This window comes from Anabrus simplex, chromosome 1 (assembly GCF_040414725.1).
Source record: "Anabrus simplex isolate iqAnaSimp1 chromosome 1, ASM4041472v1, whole genome shotgun sequence".
NCBI classification, from domain to species: domain Eukaryota; kingdom Metazoa; phylum Arthropoda; class Insecta; order Orthoptera; family Tettigoniidae; genus Anabrus; species Anabrus simplex.
This window is the reverse complement of record NC_090265.1, coordinates 1,523,619,370-1,523,638,608: the sequence shown is the minus strand read 5'-3', so window position 1 is coordinate 1,523,638,608 and position 19,239 is coordinate 1,523,619,370. Positions and strand designations below refer to the sequence as shown.

Here is a 19,239-nt window from a genome sequence, read left to right as displayed (position 1 = left end):
TACCTGCCGACAAAAGAGGCCGCCCGCCTCCTGCTTTGACACACACACTCAGTAAGATGACTATGAATTGGCCAAGAAACGAGAAAAGCCGCAGTTTATAAACCCTCAGGGAAGGTTCGAGATCATTCAAGATTAAACTAGCCACACCCTCAGTTTTATTACTGGAATTCAAAGTAACACTCAGAATCGAACAAGAAGCCTGTGATAGGTTGAAAATTAAATACAGAAATTAGGGATTGGATAGATTCAAAACTGGCAGAAAGAAAAAGGAAATATTGCCAACCCAAAATAAATGAACATCATTCAGTCACAAAAACCTAGAAATTCAAAACCTTTAAATTTTAAGTTCTTTCCTTTTGCACCAGGGTGCATGATCATAGCTTTTTAGTGGTGTCATCTATGGAAAAATGTCCAAACTTCTTGATGAATGGCAAACAAAACAAGGATAAATTCACTCAGTTTAGGTAACTGCACAATAGCAAAATTACATCATATTTCTGTGGTGACATCTTCTGAGTAAAGTTCTAAGTTGGTGTAGTTTCAGTTTCACTGTTTTACCAATAGAGGAATTCATTTAGTCGCTGAATTTGAATGCATGGCTTTGGGGTGTACCTCCCGGTACAGTCACCATAAGACCTATCTGTGTCAGTGTGACGTAAAGCAACTTGCAAAAAAAAAAAAAAAAAAAAAAAAAAAAACCACCTAAACACCACCTATCACGAAGGAAGCAATTTCGTTAAATAATTGATAAATACCAGTAACATTGCAAATTTAGTGAAAAGAGAAAGATTTCAAGAGAATATAAGGAATTTTTGCTGACAAGATAGTTAACGGACTTTCATTAGTAGTGATTATTGCTGCTCGTCGATTTCAAATTGACATTAAAATTTCTATTGACATACAGTCCAGAAAATAAGCTGATTTGTATAATTCTATATTTTTAGTTCAAGTCTTGTGCATAGTTTTGAGAAAGGTTACCGAGTCACTATTAGACATCTTACCCTGTATCTTCATTCATTCATTTTCGATATTTCAGCAAGAGCAGTTAGAGTGTAGTTAGAAAATGAATAACAACCTGTCTGAGTAACAAGTATTTAGTTTTTACTGCATTTCTATTGCTTCAGTTAACCCTCAATCGGGCGCGCTCTTCCAACGAACACTCTCGGGCGCACACGGTCTTTTAGACCGGAGCGATTATTTTCATAATTTATTGTACGGCCTTGGAATCTAATAAAAATGTTGAAGTTTAATACTGTTGCAAGTAAGTTTACTTTTATTTAGATAATATATAAAAAAAAATTATGTACTCAGTGACCGCATTAGAAAAATAAAAACTTATTGAAAATTGAGTTGATTTACAAATAAATTTTGAAAGCTTTGAAAAATAACTTTCCGTTCTATTTATTTTTCCTGGTTTGTAAAATGGAAGCTATTTGAACTAGATATATATTTATCCTCCCCTTCATCCATTATCACTGTAATATTTCTGGCATGAGAAATCAAAAATTAAAACACCGTTTTTTCAAAAATATTTGTATTTCAAATGATAAAACTTGTAATTTTAGAGCATAACAACCACCTTTGTGAAAAACATGTATATGAGAGTATTATCCATTATTTTACGTATATTTGAGTTCATATTCAAGTTCAATTTTGCTCTATTTTTGTTATGTGAACACACTGAAGAATTATTGTCATTGTTTTAACCAAATATTGGTATAGTCGACAATCTTTTGTACAATATCGTCGGGAAAAAGTAGCTCCCAGGTTTCAATTGGAGTTTTAACATTCCTGTCTAAACCTGTAGGCCCTGGAAGGCGTATTACAATATTATGACGTGGTCTATGACCAGTCCTTGCGAATGTTGGGTGCACACGCTATTCTGTCTCACCATCCTTGCCTGTCAAATACACTTCAGAAACACCAGCACCGCATCCGTCATCACCAGATGGCTCACTATCTGTATCATGGTCACTAACCTGAAGATTGTCAGTTTCACCTTTATCATCACTTTGTGGCTGCTGTCTGGAAGTATCTTCGGCTGCTGCCTCATCAACGTCTTCCAATAGGCATCCTACTGCTTTGTTTCTGTCTTTCACTTTCTTCCTTTTCAACGCACTCTATCAATAATAGGATTCTTGCCTCTTCAGCAGGATCCATATTGAGATGTATATGCACACGAAACTAAACAAATCTAGTGAAACACAGCCGGGTGCGTACTGGTCACAGTGACCGAGGCACAAGTTACGCTAACAGGCGCACCTGTGTAAAAGACCGCAGACTGACTCGACCATCTACCTCCCTGTCTACAGGGTGACTGAGGAGGGGCCACCATACCAGGTGGCTAGATGATCCCTTTGGGGAGATAGTCTAGAGGAGGGGGGGCATAGCTGACCTTCAGACGGATTCCTTGTCCAAAACTTATAGAGTTCGGTCGTTTAGAAAATGGAAAACCACGGAAAACCATCTTCAGGGCTGCCGACAGTGGGGTTCGAACCCACTATGTCCCAATTACGACATAACTAAAGTTATGTTAGTTATGTAGTATTTATCGATACGACCACTAATAACATAAATAACTTATTTGAGAATTACATTTCAGGCCTTCCCCTAAACTACCATTTCACTCGACGTGAATAAAATAATTTGTAGCCTAGATTGCAGTGGTTCATCACGGACATTACATACCGATTTTCATTAAATTTTCTTCAGACGTCTTCTGTTGATGCGTGTACATACATACATACAGACAGACAGACATTACGGAAAAGTAAAAAATGCATTTTCTTGTTACTGTGGACATGACCGATACAGAAATACCATTCTTTTCAAATTCTGAGCAATGTACAGACAAAACTCTTATTTTATATATATAGATTACATTTCAGGCCTTCCCCTAAACTACCATTTCACTCAATGCGTATAATATTATTGATAGCCTAGATTATAGCGATCTATTCCCCGACTTTGCATACCAATTTTCGTGAAGATACGACCACTAATAAAATAAATATTTGACAACAAAATTTTAGGCCTTCCCCTAAACTACCATTTTTCTCAGCGTGTATAGCCTATATTGTAGCGACTTATTTCCCATCTTTGTCTAGCGATTTTCATTAAGACAGAACCACTAATAACATAAATATTTGAGAATAAAATTTCAGGCCTTCCCCTAAACTACCATTTCACTCAGCTTGTTTAAAATAATTTATAGCCTAGATTGTAGCGGTTCATCACCCGACTTTACATTCCGATTTTCATTAAATTCTCTTCAGCCGTTTTCTCGTGATGCGTGTACATACATACATACATACATACATACATACTGACAGGCAGGCAGGCAGGCAGACAGACAGACAGAAATTACGGAAAAGTAAAAAATGCATTTTCTTGTTACTGTGGACATGACCGATACAGAAATACCATTCTTTTCAAATTCTGAGCAATGTACAGACAAAAATCTTATTTTATATATCTATCTATATATATATGGCAAGAGGATACATTGTTATGATAGTACAACTATGTACAAATTAGTAGTAGATTTTTTTTCTGCATATTTGTGTATGCTCTGATTGCTGAGATATCCATAAAGCAAAGCCTTAGGTCCAGCAGCCAATGTAGTTGCTATCTTGGCACCACTCAGGGGTCAGGTATAGGGCAGTTTAAAGATATACCTACGGACGTGCAGCAACAACAACTCCGAAAGGGCAAGAGATACAGATTGCCCGTTCGATAAATGGCTCCTGTAAGTAGGGCATCGCAGAAAACTAGTGGAGTGCAAATCTATATAGCGGTTTCCATGGTAATCGAGAAAGTTCAATATGGTGACAGTTCGGGTAAGATTTCAAAAACAAGAAATAATATCTTAGCAGATCAATCTATGGACCCATTATGTAGAATCCAGTATGGAGGTATTTAGGCCAATAAAGTTAAGCCAATATACACCCTAAAAAAACTACAAAAATAGATCATAGATTACAGAAATAACACTTGAACATAGATTACAGAAATAACACTTGAACACTATCACCATATAAAACAAAAACACAGATATTCTCTGGAAAACATAAACACAAATATCACAAATAAAGATGTTAAAAAGCATTAATCTCCACTGCACATGATCTTCATGGTGTACTGCAATTTTTTATTTTTCATTGTCAGCTAGGAGTCCGTATACCTCAATATTTTGTCATAATTTTTTTTTTTCACGAACCTACTACGCTGGCATAGCAGGGAGAGAGGTGATACTCTCACGTGGAACGTCCCAGGTGGCGGATAGGGGTGTCCTAACCGGCTTGCCGGCGGACTTGAGGGAAATAAAATACCTCTCCCGGACCAAACACACAACTCTCTGTGGGTGGGGGACGCAGACGAAGAAACACCCACAGTATCCCCTGCCTGTCATAAGAGGCGACTAAAAGGGGCGACCAAGGGATGATTGTATTAGAACTATGAAACTACTTGTGATTAGTACCACCACGTGGGGAACACCATGGGTCGCTTTACTTGCGCATAGTACCACTATGTTAGGTACCAAATAGGTTTGTGATTAGTAGCAACAGAGTGCGTTGCTGGCTTTTACAGTACCTGTATTAGTACCATTTTAGGAGTGACACCATGGTTCTGGCTTGCCTATGATTAGTGCCCACTATATGAGGAACACCACGGGATTGTGCGAGTCCCTGTCGTTAGTACAAGTATGTGATGAACACCATAGGTTTGCGTTGCCTGTAAATGGTGCCGCAATGTGCGAAACGCCGTAGGTCTATATTACATATGTGAATTTCATTATCTGTGAGTAGTACCATAATGTGTGGAATACCGCGAGTCTACGCTACTTTTGATTAGTACCACAACATGACAAATACCATGGTTCTACTTTCCTAGCGATAAGTACCATTGGCCGATGACTTGGATTTTGGACTCCTTTAGACTATAAGCATCATCGATTCATTGTTATGCTATAGAAGCAGTTCCTTGTTCAGTAATACTATTGTTTTATGTCAGTTTGTGTGAATGTGAGGCATTGCGGGTCGGATCCATTGATTGTTTTAAATTCATATCCATCCATTCATTTCTCATCCTCACGTTTTGAATTCTGGTTAGTGGAGGTTTTTGGACTTTTCATTTGTCATTACATTTCGTCTCATTTCGTACGATTAGGGGCTGATGATCTAGATGTTAGGCGCCTTTAAACAAGCATCATCATCATCAGTTTTTTTTTTTTTTTTTTTTAAGGAATTGAAGTATTGCGTTTTTCATGCCGGTTATTGTATTTCTGAATAAAAGGTTGTGTAATGGGAACATATTATAGCTGATATATCGGGGTGAGTGCTATGGTCACTGGTAGAGGCACACAAAATGGCCTAGCGAGTAACAGTGAATTAATAGGACTGTCACATGAATTGAACGCATGGCTGATGATCACTGTAGCTTCATTTTAGCTCTATGTCAGGCTGATTGTAGTCCCAAAGTTCATAGTGGTATATTTCTCTCTCCTTGTTTCCTTTTTACCCATGACAGGGCGTGTTGACATTTCAGGAGTAATTGGAGAGTTTTCGCTGAACTGATCACTCCTTAGCTAGCTGTGAGGTTTTTCCAAGAATACTTGTCTAATTGACCCATCTTATAGGTGCTTACCCTTCAGGTCTTTCTCGTGGTATCTTCCCTTCTACTACCATCTTCTCCACGGCTTCCTTTCTCCTTGATGCATAGCCTAAGTATTTCAAGAATTGAAGTACAGATTGATTTATCCTTGACTTTACTCAGACCTGATCACAAGTCAGTTTAGAATTTAGTCCTAGGTCATAGTTCAGTGACTCTGAATGTTGAACGCTTGTATAAATGAAAAACTTTTAAAATTGAAAAGCCACATTCATTGTGAATTGATAGTTAATGAGTAATGACTTCGACCTCTCCTCTCTCATAATGTTGTCTGGTTATTGAAAAATCTGCACATAAGTGCAATAATTTATGGTCTCTTAATTACAAATGATCATTTGCCTGTGTAATGTTTAAAGACTGTATCCATTTTCAGGGTGAATTGTGTCAGCAGATATACGACATCATTCGCAATCACAAAAAAGATGATGGAACGCTACTATGCGATGCTTTCATTAGAGTGCCCAAACGCAGACAAGAACCTGGATACTATGAAGTGAGTGAAAAGTTTTCTTATTCCTGTAAGCAGTGGAAGGGTTAGTAATAGTTATGCTCTTAAGAGTGAAGAAAATGTGGTGAAGAATTGGATTGTAGTTTTGTTGATTCTGAAATGGGTTGAATTTCTATCCCCTTTGGTGGCAAAAACATAAAATCGTTTTGTTTCAATATAACATATGTCTTAGGTAACTGTTTGCATGGTCTTCATAACATGAAATTTCACAGCGTCCAGCATTTAGATGCTGTGTGATGTACAGCACTGGATTCTTGCATTAAGCATCAGCTATAGCCTGCTAGCTGTCTTTGCATTCCAAGGCCCTCGGCAAATGCATTCCTTGAAATTTTGAACCTTTGTGTTGCCAAGGAAATTTTTTATTTTCTTAAAGCATCCATAGCAGAGTTTTTTTGCTGTTTTTGTTGCATCAGGGCTCAAATTTGAGGACCTTTAAACACATCAGCTCATAATAATTATTTAATTTCACTCTTTTGGGGAAATTTGGTCTTCACCCTAACTAATAAATCCATTACTGCTAGTGGTAAGGGACACAACAAACTGCTTCATCAGACTTAGCTTTTTATGGAGAAGGGATAAAATACTTAATGATAATAATATTACTTGCTTTATGTCCCACTAACTACTTTTATGGTTTTCGGAGATGCCGAGGTGCCGGATTTTAGTCCCGCAGGAGTTCTTTTACGTGCCAATAAATCTACTGACACGAGGCTGATGTATTTGAGCATATTCAAATACAAATACCTTCAAGTACCAATGGACTGATCCAGGATCAAACCTATCAAATTGGGGTCAGAAGACCAACGCCTCAACCATCTGAGCCACTCAGGCCAGCAGGATAAAATACTTTATCTGGGGAAGCAAATGGTTCATATAGTACATTTTCTGTACCAGACACAAGTCTTGATACTTACTATATATAGCTACTTCTTTCTGTTGCAGTGATGGCCTTTTTCCTGACTGGTCCACTTGCATAAAAATGAGGATATAGTGAACCCATTCTGAAATCCAAGGCAAAACTCCTATGTTTTCAGATCTCTTCTAACAGTCCACATATGTCTCACACACTCTAATTTCTCCAATAATTTCTCAGATTATCATGTGTTTCCTTCAAAGATATAGAGCATTGCAATATTGTGAGATATTGCATGGGTTCTAGCATAAGAAGACAATAACATTTGATGCCACTTGCTGAGAAATTGGTGTTTTACTACCACTTTTTAAAAAGCTGTAATGCTTTTAGATTTCTCACTGAACTGTCTACACTAAACTAAAAATCACTCTGTAGGGTCGTGCTATATGCCGATAGCATGAAGCAAATTTTCACTATTTCTTCAATAAACCATCTTTTCATGAGTGATAAGATATGACATGAAATATTTTTCTCTGTTCCTGTATCATTGGAAAGATGTTCAAGAAGAGCAGATAGTTATATTTTAATTATGAACCAAGAAGTTTTGGTAAATCCAGTTCTCTCACAAAATCATTCATCTCATTTTGACTGAATTGATGAGGTGGTTGTGTAATGTCTGTATGCCACTGTCAGAAGAATCTGAAGAGACATCAGATTCTAGATTTACAGGTAGTATAGACTCTAAATCCTCTGGGGAATTCTGTCTGCAGGTAGTATAGACTCTAAATCCTGTGGGGAATTCTGTCTGTTTGTGCTACTAATATAATACTGGTAGTACTTCTTGGACAGAAATAACACTCAATAGATCAGAATAATGCACATCTACAAATACTCGTTGAGAACTCGCACATCATCACAATGGGAGTCTGCAACTGTCCATCCCATTCCTAAAATAATTATTCCCATCATGTTCTCAGATTATTGACTCATTATTTTCATATCAGCTCTCTTTAAAGGTCTTGAGCAGATCATCCAAGCTCAAATCAGCACCACTTATAGACAAGGCCTGAGCATTAAGACAAAATGGCCGACCATAGTAGGCCGAACTGGAAGTACCTTGAGAATTTCTTTCCATCGGTGATATTGCTAATACTCGCCTTACTTTGACAAATGCAATGAGTAATACACACGGATGGGCAATGTGTCCATTTTAAATCTAATTACAGAAGCAAAATTTAATTATTTAATTTTTTCTGGCATATATCAAGAGAGATGCTTAAGGTAAATAAAATTTGAAATACTGCTAACAAGACAAGATTTATTAATTTTAGTGTCGCAAGAGACATGCTAAATAATGAACTGTAATAACACACGGTGACATATGCATGGTGGGGGTTTAAACACCCGTCTTGAATTTCTGAACCAGTCATTGAAAATAATTTTAAAATGATACGTGCACATATTTAGATTTGAATATTACTTGTATACGTATATACCGTATTTACACAAATAATACCCCCATATTTAAAAAAAAAAAAAATTGAAACGCAAAATTGGGATGCGAGTTTTATTTGAGTCAATGATGGAAATTTTTTTTTTCAAAATCAGCCTTCCTAAAGTTAGGGTGCGGGGATTATTCGGTGGCAGGGATTATTCGCGTAAATACGGTACTTAGTTTTCCCCACTTGTAATTTTCACCGTTAAGGTAACGTTCTCTACGACAAAAATAATGACACGGACCTGTTTATCCAAGAGCGTAACTGCGCTTGTTGTGATTTTCTGGATTCGGGAGAAAAATGGGTTTGATTCCTGTTCTGTTGTTTCATGTTTTTCTCCCATACTCCCTCCAGGAAACTGCTGGGATAGTACCTTATTCAAGCCCTGCCTTCCCAAATCCTTATCCCCTAAAATACAATAACACTCACTTCTACAGTCCGCGTACTAACACCGGTTATCAGACAGAGTTCAACATGCACCTATGCATGGGGGTGATGGCCTTCGATGTCCACAAGCCCCTTAATCAAGCAACAACAAAAATAATCAAGAATTATTCCTATTTATTCCTAATATATCAATGAATAAACAATTATTAATGTTACATTAGGAAACTACTATCATATAACATTTCAAAATTAAGAGGATGATAAATGATTCGTTTCTTAAATATACTTAAGATCTTCAAATCTTATCTTTTTCCAGTTTTTTTTTGGCTAGTTTATATAATGGATTTTCATCTGTAATTCATTTCATTTAAACTCAAATCAAAATTGTTTTTCTGTGCAAGATAAATCTCTAAATTTTCCAAAACGTTCATGAATTTACGTTTTTGGCCGAATGTATTAATTCCATATCACTGTTAATGTCTGTGAATTTATGATTACTTTCTGCTGTGTGTTCTCCCATTGCTGAATATCTCTTATGGTTAACAGCATTAACATGTTCCATATATCTTACATCATTTACTCATTTAGGGAAGAAAAGAAAAAAAGAAGATAAGATTTGAAGATCTTGAGTACACTGCCAGAAAAGAAACATGCAACATCCTCAAGGACTGTGTTTAGTGGCACCATGGTGTAATATGTGCACACTGAGGGATTGTTGTGTTAGTGATTCATTTCTCACAGACATTGGTGATCAGATGGCGCTCAGGAGGCCTGTCTGTGCACACTCTGTTTTGACTCTGCAGGCAGGAACTGTGCTGAGGTTAGAAGTGAAAGTGTTTGCACATTCATTCTAGTGTACAACCATGCTCTTCCGACGAGTATGTGCTCCTGTTGAACAACTCCAGCCATTTGAACGGAGTCGCATTGTGGGCCTGCCGGAAGCTGTATGGATGTATCAACGGATTGGTGCACATGTTGGGCACAATGTATCGGTGGTATGCCGCTGCTTTCAGCATTGGTCTGTGGAACATTCCCATACCCGCAGACCATGCTCCGGACGTCCGTGTAGTACAGATGCCCGTCAAGATCGAATTTTGCGAGCAGCGGTGGGCGCCCGAACATCGCCTAGGAACAAAATCTGGTCATATGTTGCACCTGCTGTGTCACCAAGGACTATTGGGAACCGTCTGCTTCCAGCAGGATTATGATCACGCGTGCCTCTGGCCAGGCTACCACTGATGCCACAACACCGCCAAGCATGGCTGCTCTGATGTTGTGAAAGAGTTAGTTGGAGAGCAGAATGGCACTCTCTTGTCTTCAGTGACGAGAGTAGATTCTGTCTGGATGCAAGTGATGGAGATACACGTGTATGGTGTAGAGCTCGTGAGTAGCCTATTTTAGAGTGCATTCATCTGCGACACCCAGGTCTCACCCTCCAGGCTTCATGGTGTGGGGGGCCATCAGTTACAACTCGTGGTCACAGTTGGTGTTTCTGCAGGGTAACGTAACTGGTGCACACTACATTGCATAGGTTGTTATTGCCGTGCTGCTGCCATTTCCTCGACAGGAAGGTGTTGTGCTTTTTCAGCAGGACATTACACGTCTACGTACAGCTGCTGCGATGCAATGTGCTCTACGTGGTGTACAACAATTGCCCTGGCCAGAAAGATCATTGGATCTCTTGCCAATTGAACATGTATGGGACATGATGAAGCGGGAATTTACGCGTTCTCTAGTACCTGCAAGAACGATTGTCGAATTGCATCAAAAGGTGCAATATGCTTGGGACAATCTTTCGCAGGATGTCATTTGCACCTTTATGATCGTTTGCGTGCGTGAATACGTGCCTGAATTGCCGCCGCAGGGGGGAATGTGTGTACACTGTGTATTGATGCAACTGTTTGGGCTCCCTTTATTGTGACATACAGTAGAACCCAGTTTTAACGTGCCCACTTTTAAGGAATTCCCGCCTTTAACGAAGATTTTCGTGGGGCCCAGCCAAATCCCCATAAGCACAACGTTATTTAAACCCCCTTCTATTGAACCCAGATGTAAGGAAAAATCCACTTTTAAGGAATATATTTCACATAAATTACAATCGCACATTCTGTTGTAAAGAAAACTTGCAATAAGATATTTTTTCTAAATTTGTTTTAAATGTTAATTATCTTCAGTTTTAATGAAATCTCAGTCCGAAGTTAACGCACAAAATGAAAGCATTCCTTTAGCAATGTGTGGAACCGTGTGGAACAGTGAAACGGCAGGCAACAATAGAACTCCCATTAGATATGCAAAAGAAAGCTAAGAGTGAAAAAATAGAATTTATTCACGAAACAACAGCGATGCTACTCAAAGCCAACATCCCGCTGGAGAAGGTAGACGACCCTGCAGTCCGGAAATGGCTTCAAAAGTATGTACCAGGTATATACAGTCCATCAATTAAACCTCCACAATCAACGATCAGTGATAGTAAGACTAGGTTTTCTAAGACCTCTTTCTGATAAAGATTTTTCTTTTTTCTATTGGTTAGGATTTGGAGACCTTCCCACAGCCAAACAACTAAGGAAACAATGATTAATTTTAGAATTTCATTAAAGCGATGCGGCAGTGTCTATTTCATGAAATAACACGAAAATTAGTATCCTTCTCGCAAAATCGTTAAAAAATTAATGCGAAAAAATCATGCTTCTAGCTATGGATATTGAACAAAATTAAAATGTGTTCTAGAAAAAATTACAGAACAAGTAGAAATTTGTGCCTTCCATGACTTACGCTGCCTGAACCTTCATCGATAGATCCCAAGTGTAAGCATACAAAATGTAGAGCTGTTCAAACTCTACAAAAAAGTCTGCGAGGGCATATACTTATCTCCAACAATTTGCCCTTTAGAGTGATTTTAGTTCATAGTCGGTAGTAAAAAATAACTTTTCAAATAAATAAAATAAATAAATGAATTAATTAATGGAGATTTCTCCCAAATTTTACATCCAAATAAAGTGTTTAACCTCCTCTAGGACTCGTTAAGGATTAAAATAATCTTTAAAGTACATAATTTGCATGGACAGTCGGGAATTAGGGCCGTTTTAGTTGGGATGGGTTGCTAGTTGATCTTAAATATCCATAAAAATGAGTAATTTCATATTGTACATCAAGCCTGCGAGAATTCTACCTTAATATTTTACAGCATCCATAATAATGGCAATCAGTAGTAGTAGTAGTAATAATAATAATACCAAGCTCGATAGCTGCAGTCGCTCAAGTGTGGCCAGTATCCAGTATTCGGGAGATAGTAAGTTCGAACCCCACTATCGGGAGCCATGAAGATGGTTTTCCGTGGTTTCCCATTTTCACACCAGGCAAATGCTGGGGCTGTACCTTAATTAAGGCCACGGCCGCTTCCTTCCCAGTCCTAGCCCTTTCCTGTCCCACCATCGCCATAAGACCTATTTGTGTCGGTGCAACGTAAAGCCAATAGCAAAAAAAAGTAATAATAATAATAATAATAATAATAATAATAATAATGAAAAAATGAAATGGCGTATGGCTTTTAGTGCCGGGATATCCCAGGACGGGTTCGGCTCGCCAGGTGCAGGTCTTTTGATTTGACACCCGTAGGCGACCTGCGCGTCGTGATGAGGATGAAATGATGATAAAGACAACACATACACCCAGCCCCCGTGTCAGGGAAATTAACCAATGATGGTTACAATTCCCGACCCTGCCAGGAATCAAACCTGGGACCTCTGTGACCAAAGGCCAGCATGCTAACCATTTAGCCATGGAGCCGGAAATAATAATAATAATAATAATAATAATAATAATAATAATAATAATACATTTAAAAATGTATAAGTAATCCCATAATGAAATTAAATATCATGTCCAATCATTATCTGAAAAGGGAGAATCTTCACTAATGATAATTCAATGGTTATGTCTCCAGTGAGATCAGTTGCCTTAACCTATAGCCGCAATGTTGTTACACCGGATAGGCATTTCCGTCTCGCGGCACCAACCGCTGCTTAGGAATCATGCGGAGGGCGCAGACTGAGGAATATTTCCAGCCTCATTCACTGTTTTTGTTTCTGCGTTACAAGTTGTGTTAAGAGTTACACTTGTGTCTGTGATAAGAGTTGTACTGCGAGTTACGGCGGGCTATGTTTATTATAGCAAAATACCTTTGTCACAGATGGCAAACAGATATGACTTGGCACTGCCCATGCTGTTTGGTATCATGAAACAAAAGGAAGCTATTCTGACTGTGGAAGTGGAGTGTGGTTCTGGGGCAAAAAAAACCCGGAAGAATATTTGTTCTTCGCTGTACGAGGAACTTGAAAACATTTTAATGAAATGGTATGAGCGAAAAAGGAGTTAGAACGCTCCAACTGATGGGAACATACTTAAACAAAAAGGTCGAGAAGTCGCACTTAAGCTGGGTTTGGTCGATTTCAGTGCTTCTAATGGCTGGTTTGATTGTTTTAAAATACTGCACAATCTTTTTTTTCCAAAACATGTACGACGAGAGTATGAAAGTTAATGACAATACAGTTGCATATTGAAAAAAGAATACGTTGCCTCGACTTCTTGAAGGATATGATGCTAAGGACATATTTTAACGCAGATGAAATGTGAGTGTTTAACAGTTTGCTCCAAGACATATGCTGTTCATGAAGAAAAATGTCATGGAAGCAAAAAAGTGAAGAAAGACTGACAGCGTTGTTGTGTGTTAACAGTGACAGGAGTGAAAAATTACCCCACTAATAATTGGAAAATTTAAGAATCCAAGGTGTTTCAAGAACATCTGTACACTCCCGTGTAAATATGATTTTAACAAAAATGCATGGATGACATCGGATATATTTCTAAAATTCTTACGAAGCTTGGATGCTAAGATGAGATTGGCAGGAAGGAAAATTGTGCTGGTGATAGATGTCCAGCTCATCCTTCAGATACGCCTTTCCTGTGGAATATGAAAGTGGTTTCCTTTCCTCCTAACTGCACCAGTCACCTTCAGCCTTTGGACCTTGGCATTCATTCTGTGAAAGTGAAGTACAAGAAGGTCCTGGTTCAAAGAGCTATTTCTTTCCTTGAAAGACTCTATTCAAAACTGTTCTGGCCATGCAGTTTTTGGTGCCATTTCAGAAATTTTTAATGAAGATGACGCTACTGATGGCATTGGGGAAGATTGGGGGGGTTGTATCAAAGGACTTTAGTGCCACAACATTCAAAGAATTTGTTACTTATGATGATGATATCCTAACCTCAGCACACAGATGGATGTTGGAGACCTTTGTGATGATGCAAAACGACAAAGTACTGAAGTGGAAGAAGAAGAGTATCCAGCAGAACCGACTTTTGCGGCAGCAGTGGAGGGACTGGATATTGTCCGCTGGTACTTCTCCGCCTTCAACGCTGATGAAGACCTCATCAAGAGTCTCAACCAAATTGAGAGGAAGCTTCTTTCCGCTAGACATCTGGGCAAGAGAAAGCAAACTACTGTATTGGGCTATTTCAGAAAATTAAGGTTAATATGCTTAATCTCACAGTTCTCATGGTCTATTTTTCACAATTTCTTTAAAATCATGTTAGGCCTCTGTTCCTTCAAGTAAAAATTGCAAGTTATTAATACCTATTTCTCCTCTCCTTGCTGCAGGTTGTGCTCCCAGTGGTCCACTAAGGAATTTGTTATCTCTGCTCTTTTGTAAATATTTTGTTATTCTTGTGTTAATATGACTTTCTATCTATTTCTAACTTGTTCATTTATTATTTCTTGACATTACATTAAAGACATAAATGTATTATTATTTCTTGTGATATATAGCCTATTTTCTTTAAACCCTCTGTTAAGGAAGAATATCAAATCCCCCTGAGATTCATTAAAAAGGGGTTCTACTGTGTGTGTTTCATTTGGTTTGAATTTGTAATCATATACTCCTGCAATGATGAACTTCTGTGAATAAAATTACCTTGTCCTCGAGGATGTTGCATGTTGTTTTCTGGCAGTGTATATTTAAGAACTGAATCTCATTTATCATCATCTTAATTATATTTTATATTATAGTAGTTTTCTAATGTACCATTAATAATTGTTTATTCATTGATATAAATTGTGATATAATAGTTCTTTAAATTTAGGCAAAATAAATGAAAATTGTTATTGATGTTTTAATAAAGTTAGACTTTGATGATCACTAATGAAGAGAATGTTTATTGTTCTCGAAACATGTGCGATGGCTAAATAAGTTTCGTTAACAGAAAGTGTATTGACAAGGCTGATTTAACCAGAATACCATTTTAAGTAGTTTTTAATAAATTTATACAAGTCATTACAGCAATAAATAACAGTACCTAGTATGGTCAAGTTTATCAACTATCTTCTTTGAGTGAGAATTTTTCTTTTAGCATTTGTTTGATCAATTTGCTTACATTATACCCCGGCACATCTTCAGAATTTGCTGTTGGTCTGATGGGGTACGAATCTTTGTGTATTTTGGGGAGGGCTCTTAGCCGAGGAGTTTGGTATTTTTGGTGATAAGTCTTTCCTTTTCCTGCTTGTAAGAATAAGGTTTGATCACTTGCTTTATGCTGTTTTAAAATTTATTTTTTGAGTTGCGTTGAATTCTGTTGTTGCTAATGAATTCGTTTGTTTTTCTATGTACTTGTCTTTTTCCATTATGACGTGTTCCCTTTTATCTGCTTTTATGGCGATTAGGCTTCAGTCCAAATGTAGCCGTTGAAGGTAATGGATGATTAGCAGTTTAGGTTAAGTACAAAAAACATTCTCTACACTAATTTTCAGTCATTGACAAGTTTACGTAAAGTAAACAATGTTGTACATATACAGTATATGCATGATTTAAATTGATTTACAGAATCTGTGGATGTTCTTGTAGAATGAAATATCCCATTCTTTGTTTATTACTGTATGTTATTTTGCAGGTATCCTTACAGTATTATAATGTGTTATAATTATTTTCAACAGACCGGAAAGGTTCAAAGTTACGTTAATGGAGTCAGCACTGAAAAGTATGGCTTCCTTCTTACTGAACTAAATTTTGTATTGGTGTAGAGAAGAACGGCCATGGCCAGGGCAGCCACCACAAAGCTGAGTAGTATATGGAATGACTACAGTTATAAAGAGCACAAAACTGCAACTAGCTCACTTCTTCAGCTGAGACTTGGACAATCAAAGAGGCAGATAAGCAAGAAATGGAGAGCTTCGAGATGTGGGTTTACCAATGCATTCTCCAAATTTCTTGAATTCAACACCAAATTAATGTGTCTATGCTGGAAGAACTAGGCATCTCCAGACTATTTCTCGAGTGGATCGTGCAGGCTTACCTTTGGTACTATAATCTTCATCTTCAAACTTGTGTGTTACCTTTGGTACTTCAGACAATCGCCAGAATAATTGACACTCTGGAGAAACTTGTGGTGGAGGGAAAGATTAATGGCAAGAGATCATGAGAAAGACATCCAATCAGATAGTGGACCGGCTGCAGCCTCTGGTGGTTATATCGTTCCACAAGACCACTCTTATAGCACCAGACAGCCAGATTTGGTGAAATAAAATCGGGACAGCAAAATCATGAAAGCCTTGTCAAGGGTAGAGGGTTGAGGAGGAGGAGGAAGAACTATTGTACATAGAATTATTCAGTGGCACAAACAGGCTAACTCCATTTCACTGAAGGAAATGTGAAATAGTGGCTGGAAAAAGAAATCTACGCCAGCTGATGAATTTTCTCCTCCGAAGAAACAAATCAAACCCTGGGCTGACTGCTTTGGACTTGGCCTGTGAATTGGGGGGGGATGCAGAATTGGGAGTGAATTTACATGTTTCTAATGTTTGTCATAGACTTCTGGCAACTGGAAGGAAAGACTGTAAACCAGTAAAAAACACCTAACAGGAGAAATATCCAGGGAACATCCCTTGTGGGCACGTAGTCATCAGGATTGGACAGTGGAACACTGGAAGGAGATTTTTTTCTCTCTGATCGAGTCACATTGAAGTGGAGGGGCAGAAGGTTCAACAATAAGTGCACCGAGCAAAGAATGAGCCAACAACACATTTGCAACATATCATGAAACACTGTATGAAGAAGTTGTTTTGGGGGTGTTTCACGTATAAAAGACTGGGACCCTTAGTACCAGTCGATGTTGAAATCTGACCAGTACATCCATATACTGGAAAGGAGGGTTGTTTGTGTGCAGAAGAGTTCTTTAGATGGTGAATGAATTTTTCAGCAAGATTTGGCTCCTTGCCGTACTCAAAGAGAGTGAAGAAATTGAGAACAATATTGGTGTTTTATCATGGCCAGATACTCCGCTGACATTAATCCAATTCTCTTTTTATTTCTTCATTACTTATATTCGGGAGATGGTGGTTTTGAACCCCTACCATCACCAGCCTTGAAACTGGTTTTCTAAAGCATTTCAAACATGGCTTCAAATAAGAGATAGAATTCAAAAGAATGGAAATAGAACTGTAGTATCATAAAGCAGCAGGAGTGGGTGAAATTCAACTGTGGTAAAATATGGTGATAATGCAGAGTTAACTTCATAGAATAATTGGATTTGTGTGGAATTTTGTTAAGGTACAGCTGGGGAATCCTGAACATTTGCATGTCTACAGAACGTAAATTCTACCTCACCTATCTTTAGTAATGCAGGTTTCCACTCCATGAAATTGTGCAACATTTATAATTTTCCAATACTGGACAAACTATGTAAATATGTGAATAAGCAATACTTCCGTTAGCATGATAAAATCGTTCTGAGGCATAGTTTGAGCAGAATGAGATCTAGAGCATGTGTAATGATGTCCTTTGTCCTAGTGTATTTGTGTTAATTGCGCTTTTATCCCATTGACCTAATTTTAGTTTGTGTTGCATATTTTAATGTGTTCTTTTAACGTCTAACGTAAATTATATATGTATCTGCACTTCCAGGCAATGCCGTATTGCTTTGTTTTCTGTATTTTCTCTTATTTTAATAGAAAATAAGACATTGCAAATTAGATCCACTGATTGTTTTAATCTTATACTCATTTTTCTTCATCACCACTTTTTAACTCTAGTCAGTGGATATATTTTAAAATTTTAACTATTATATATCATGTCGTCCATCTTGTTCCATTGGGGGCCGATGACCTTCGATGTTAGGCCCCTTAAACCAACAAGCATCATCATCTTCATCATCGGGACCTAGGGTAATATTTTCTCACTGTTGTTGATGTTTGGTTTATATGTTGACAGCTGACTATAAAAAGACAGGATATCCATGTTACAGCATACTTGCAAAATTGAGCAAGTTATGTAAATATGCGAGTTAACAAGACCTCTGTTCGGGCCATGAAATTGTTTGGGTATAGTTCAAACAGAATAAACTGACTGCAGCAATTCTTGTGTTAAGTGATTTTTTATATACAAGCTTTTAGGGTGTTGCATCTTGTTCTGTGGGGTTTAGTGTTCATATAGCAGTTGGGGTTTAGTGTTCATATAGCAGTAGATTGATGCAGTGTTCAACCTCTCAGTGCCCATATCTAGGTCAGGCTGTGACAAAGGATTGGGGAAAAAGGTTAACTTTCGTACTGTGATCTACATGTCTAATCTTCAGTAGGACAATTTATTAGTTGCTACCCTTGAGAAAAATAGGCAGTCCAGCTCGGGATTGTTGTCATATCTCCAGACTGCATCAGGATGGCCAGCAATTGGTTACATGATATTGTTCTTGGTGTCCAAAGAGCCATGGACTGAGTTACTGTGCAGCCTTTTCAAGTTAAATGAAGGCTATGCAATGTTTTCTATTCTGTTGAGCCTGTGTTTCACTCATCTGCTGATGGACAACTTAGTTTTTTGTATGCTACTGGAAGCCCAATGCAACCCGAAGTATATAGCAGAACATTCATACATTTGTTGCGCACCTGTGTCAAATGATGATGTTTGTTGTTTAAAGGGGCCTAACATCTAAGGTCATCGGGCCAAACACCTGTGTCATGTTAGGTGTGGAAGTAGGTGTCATCAGTTAAAATGAAATGAAGGCCTCTTTCTCAAGGATAATTCATGCAATTCAGGGAGAAAATAAAAAATAAAATCCAGGGACTTTACAGAAAGGTGAGAGATCTAATAGATGCCAGCAGTAAACCATCTGTAACTCGCCAATTAAACAGTCCTTTTAAGAACTCTTCTTTCCAAACAAAGAATAGTGAGTATGGAGGGATTCTGAAATTTTGAAAATGTATCAGAAAGCTCAGGCAAGTAATTAAACAGTGTTTTCAGTGTGTGTACTCTTATAAGCACGAGGTATATATGTGGATACATAAATTT

At 37.9% G+C, this 19,239-nt stretch overlaps 1 protein-coding gene across 12 annotated transcripts in view; it reads left to right on the top strand.

The window, feature by feature from the left end:
- Positions 1–19,239, top strand: part of polybromo (protein) — a 618,289-nt gene that overhangs the window by 25,837 nt on the left and 573,213 nt on the right. For all 12 annotated transcript variants that reach the window (XR_010858640.2, XM_067138036.2, XM_067138039.2 and 9 more), the window contains exon 3: positions 6,044–6,163. Coding sequence is in view for 11 of the 12 variants with exons in the window: in XM_067138036.2 (XP_066994137.2) it covers positions 6,044–6,163 (120 nt within the window). In the remaining variant the exon portion in view is untranslated. The remainder of the gene's footprint in view (positions 1–6,043; positions 6,164–19,239) is intronic.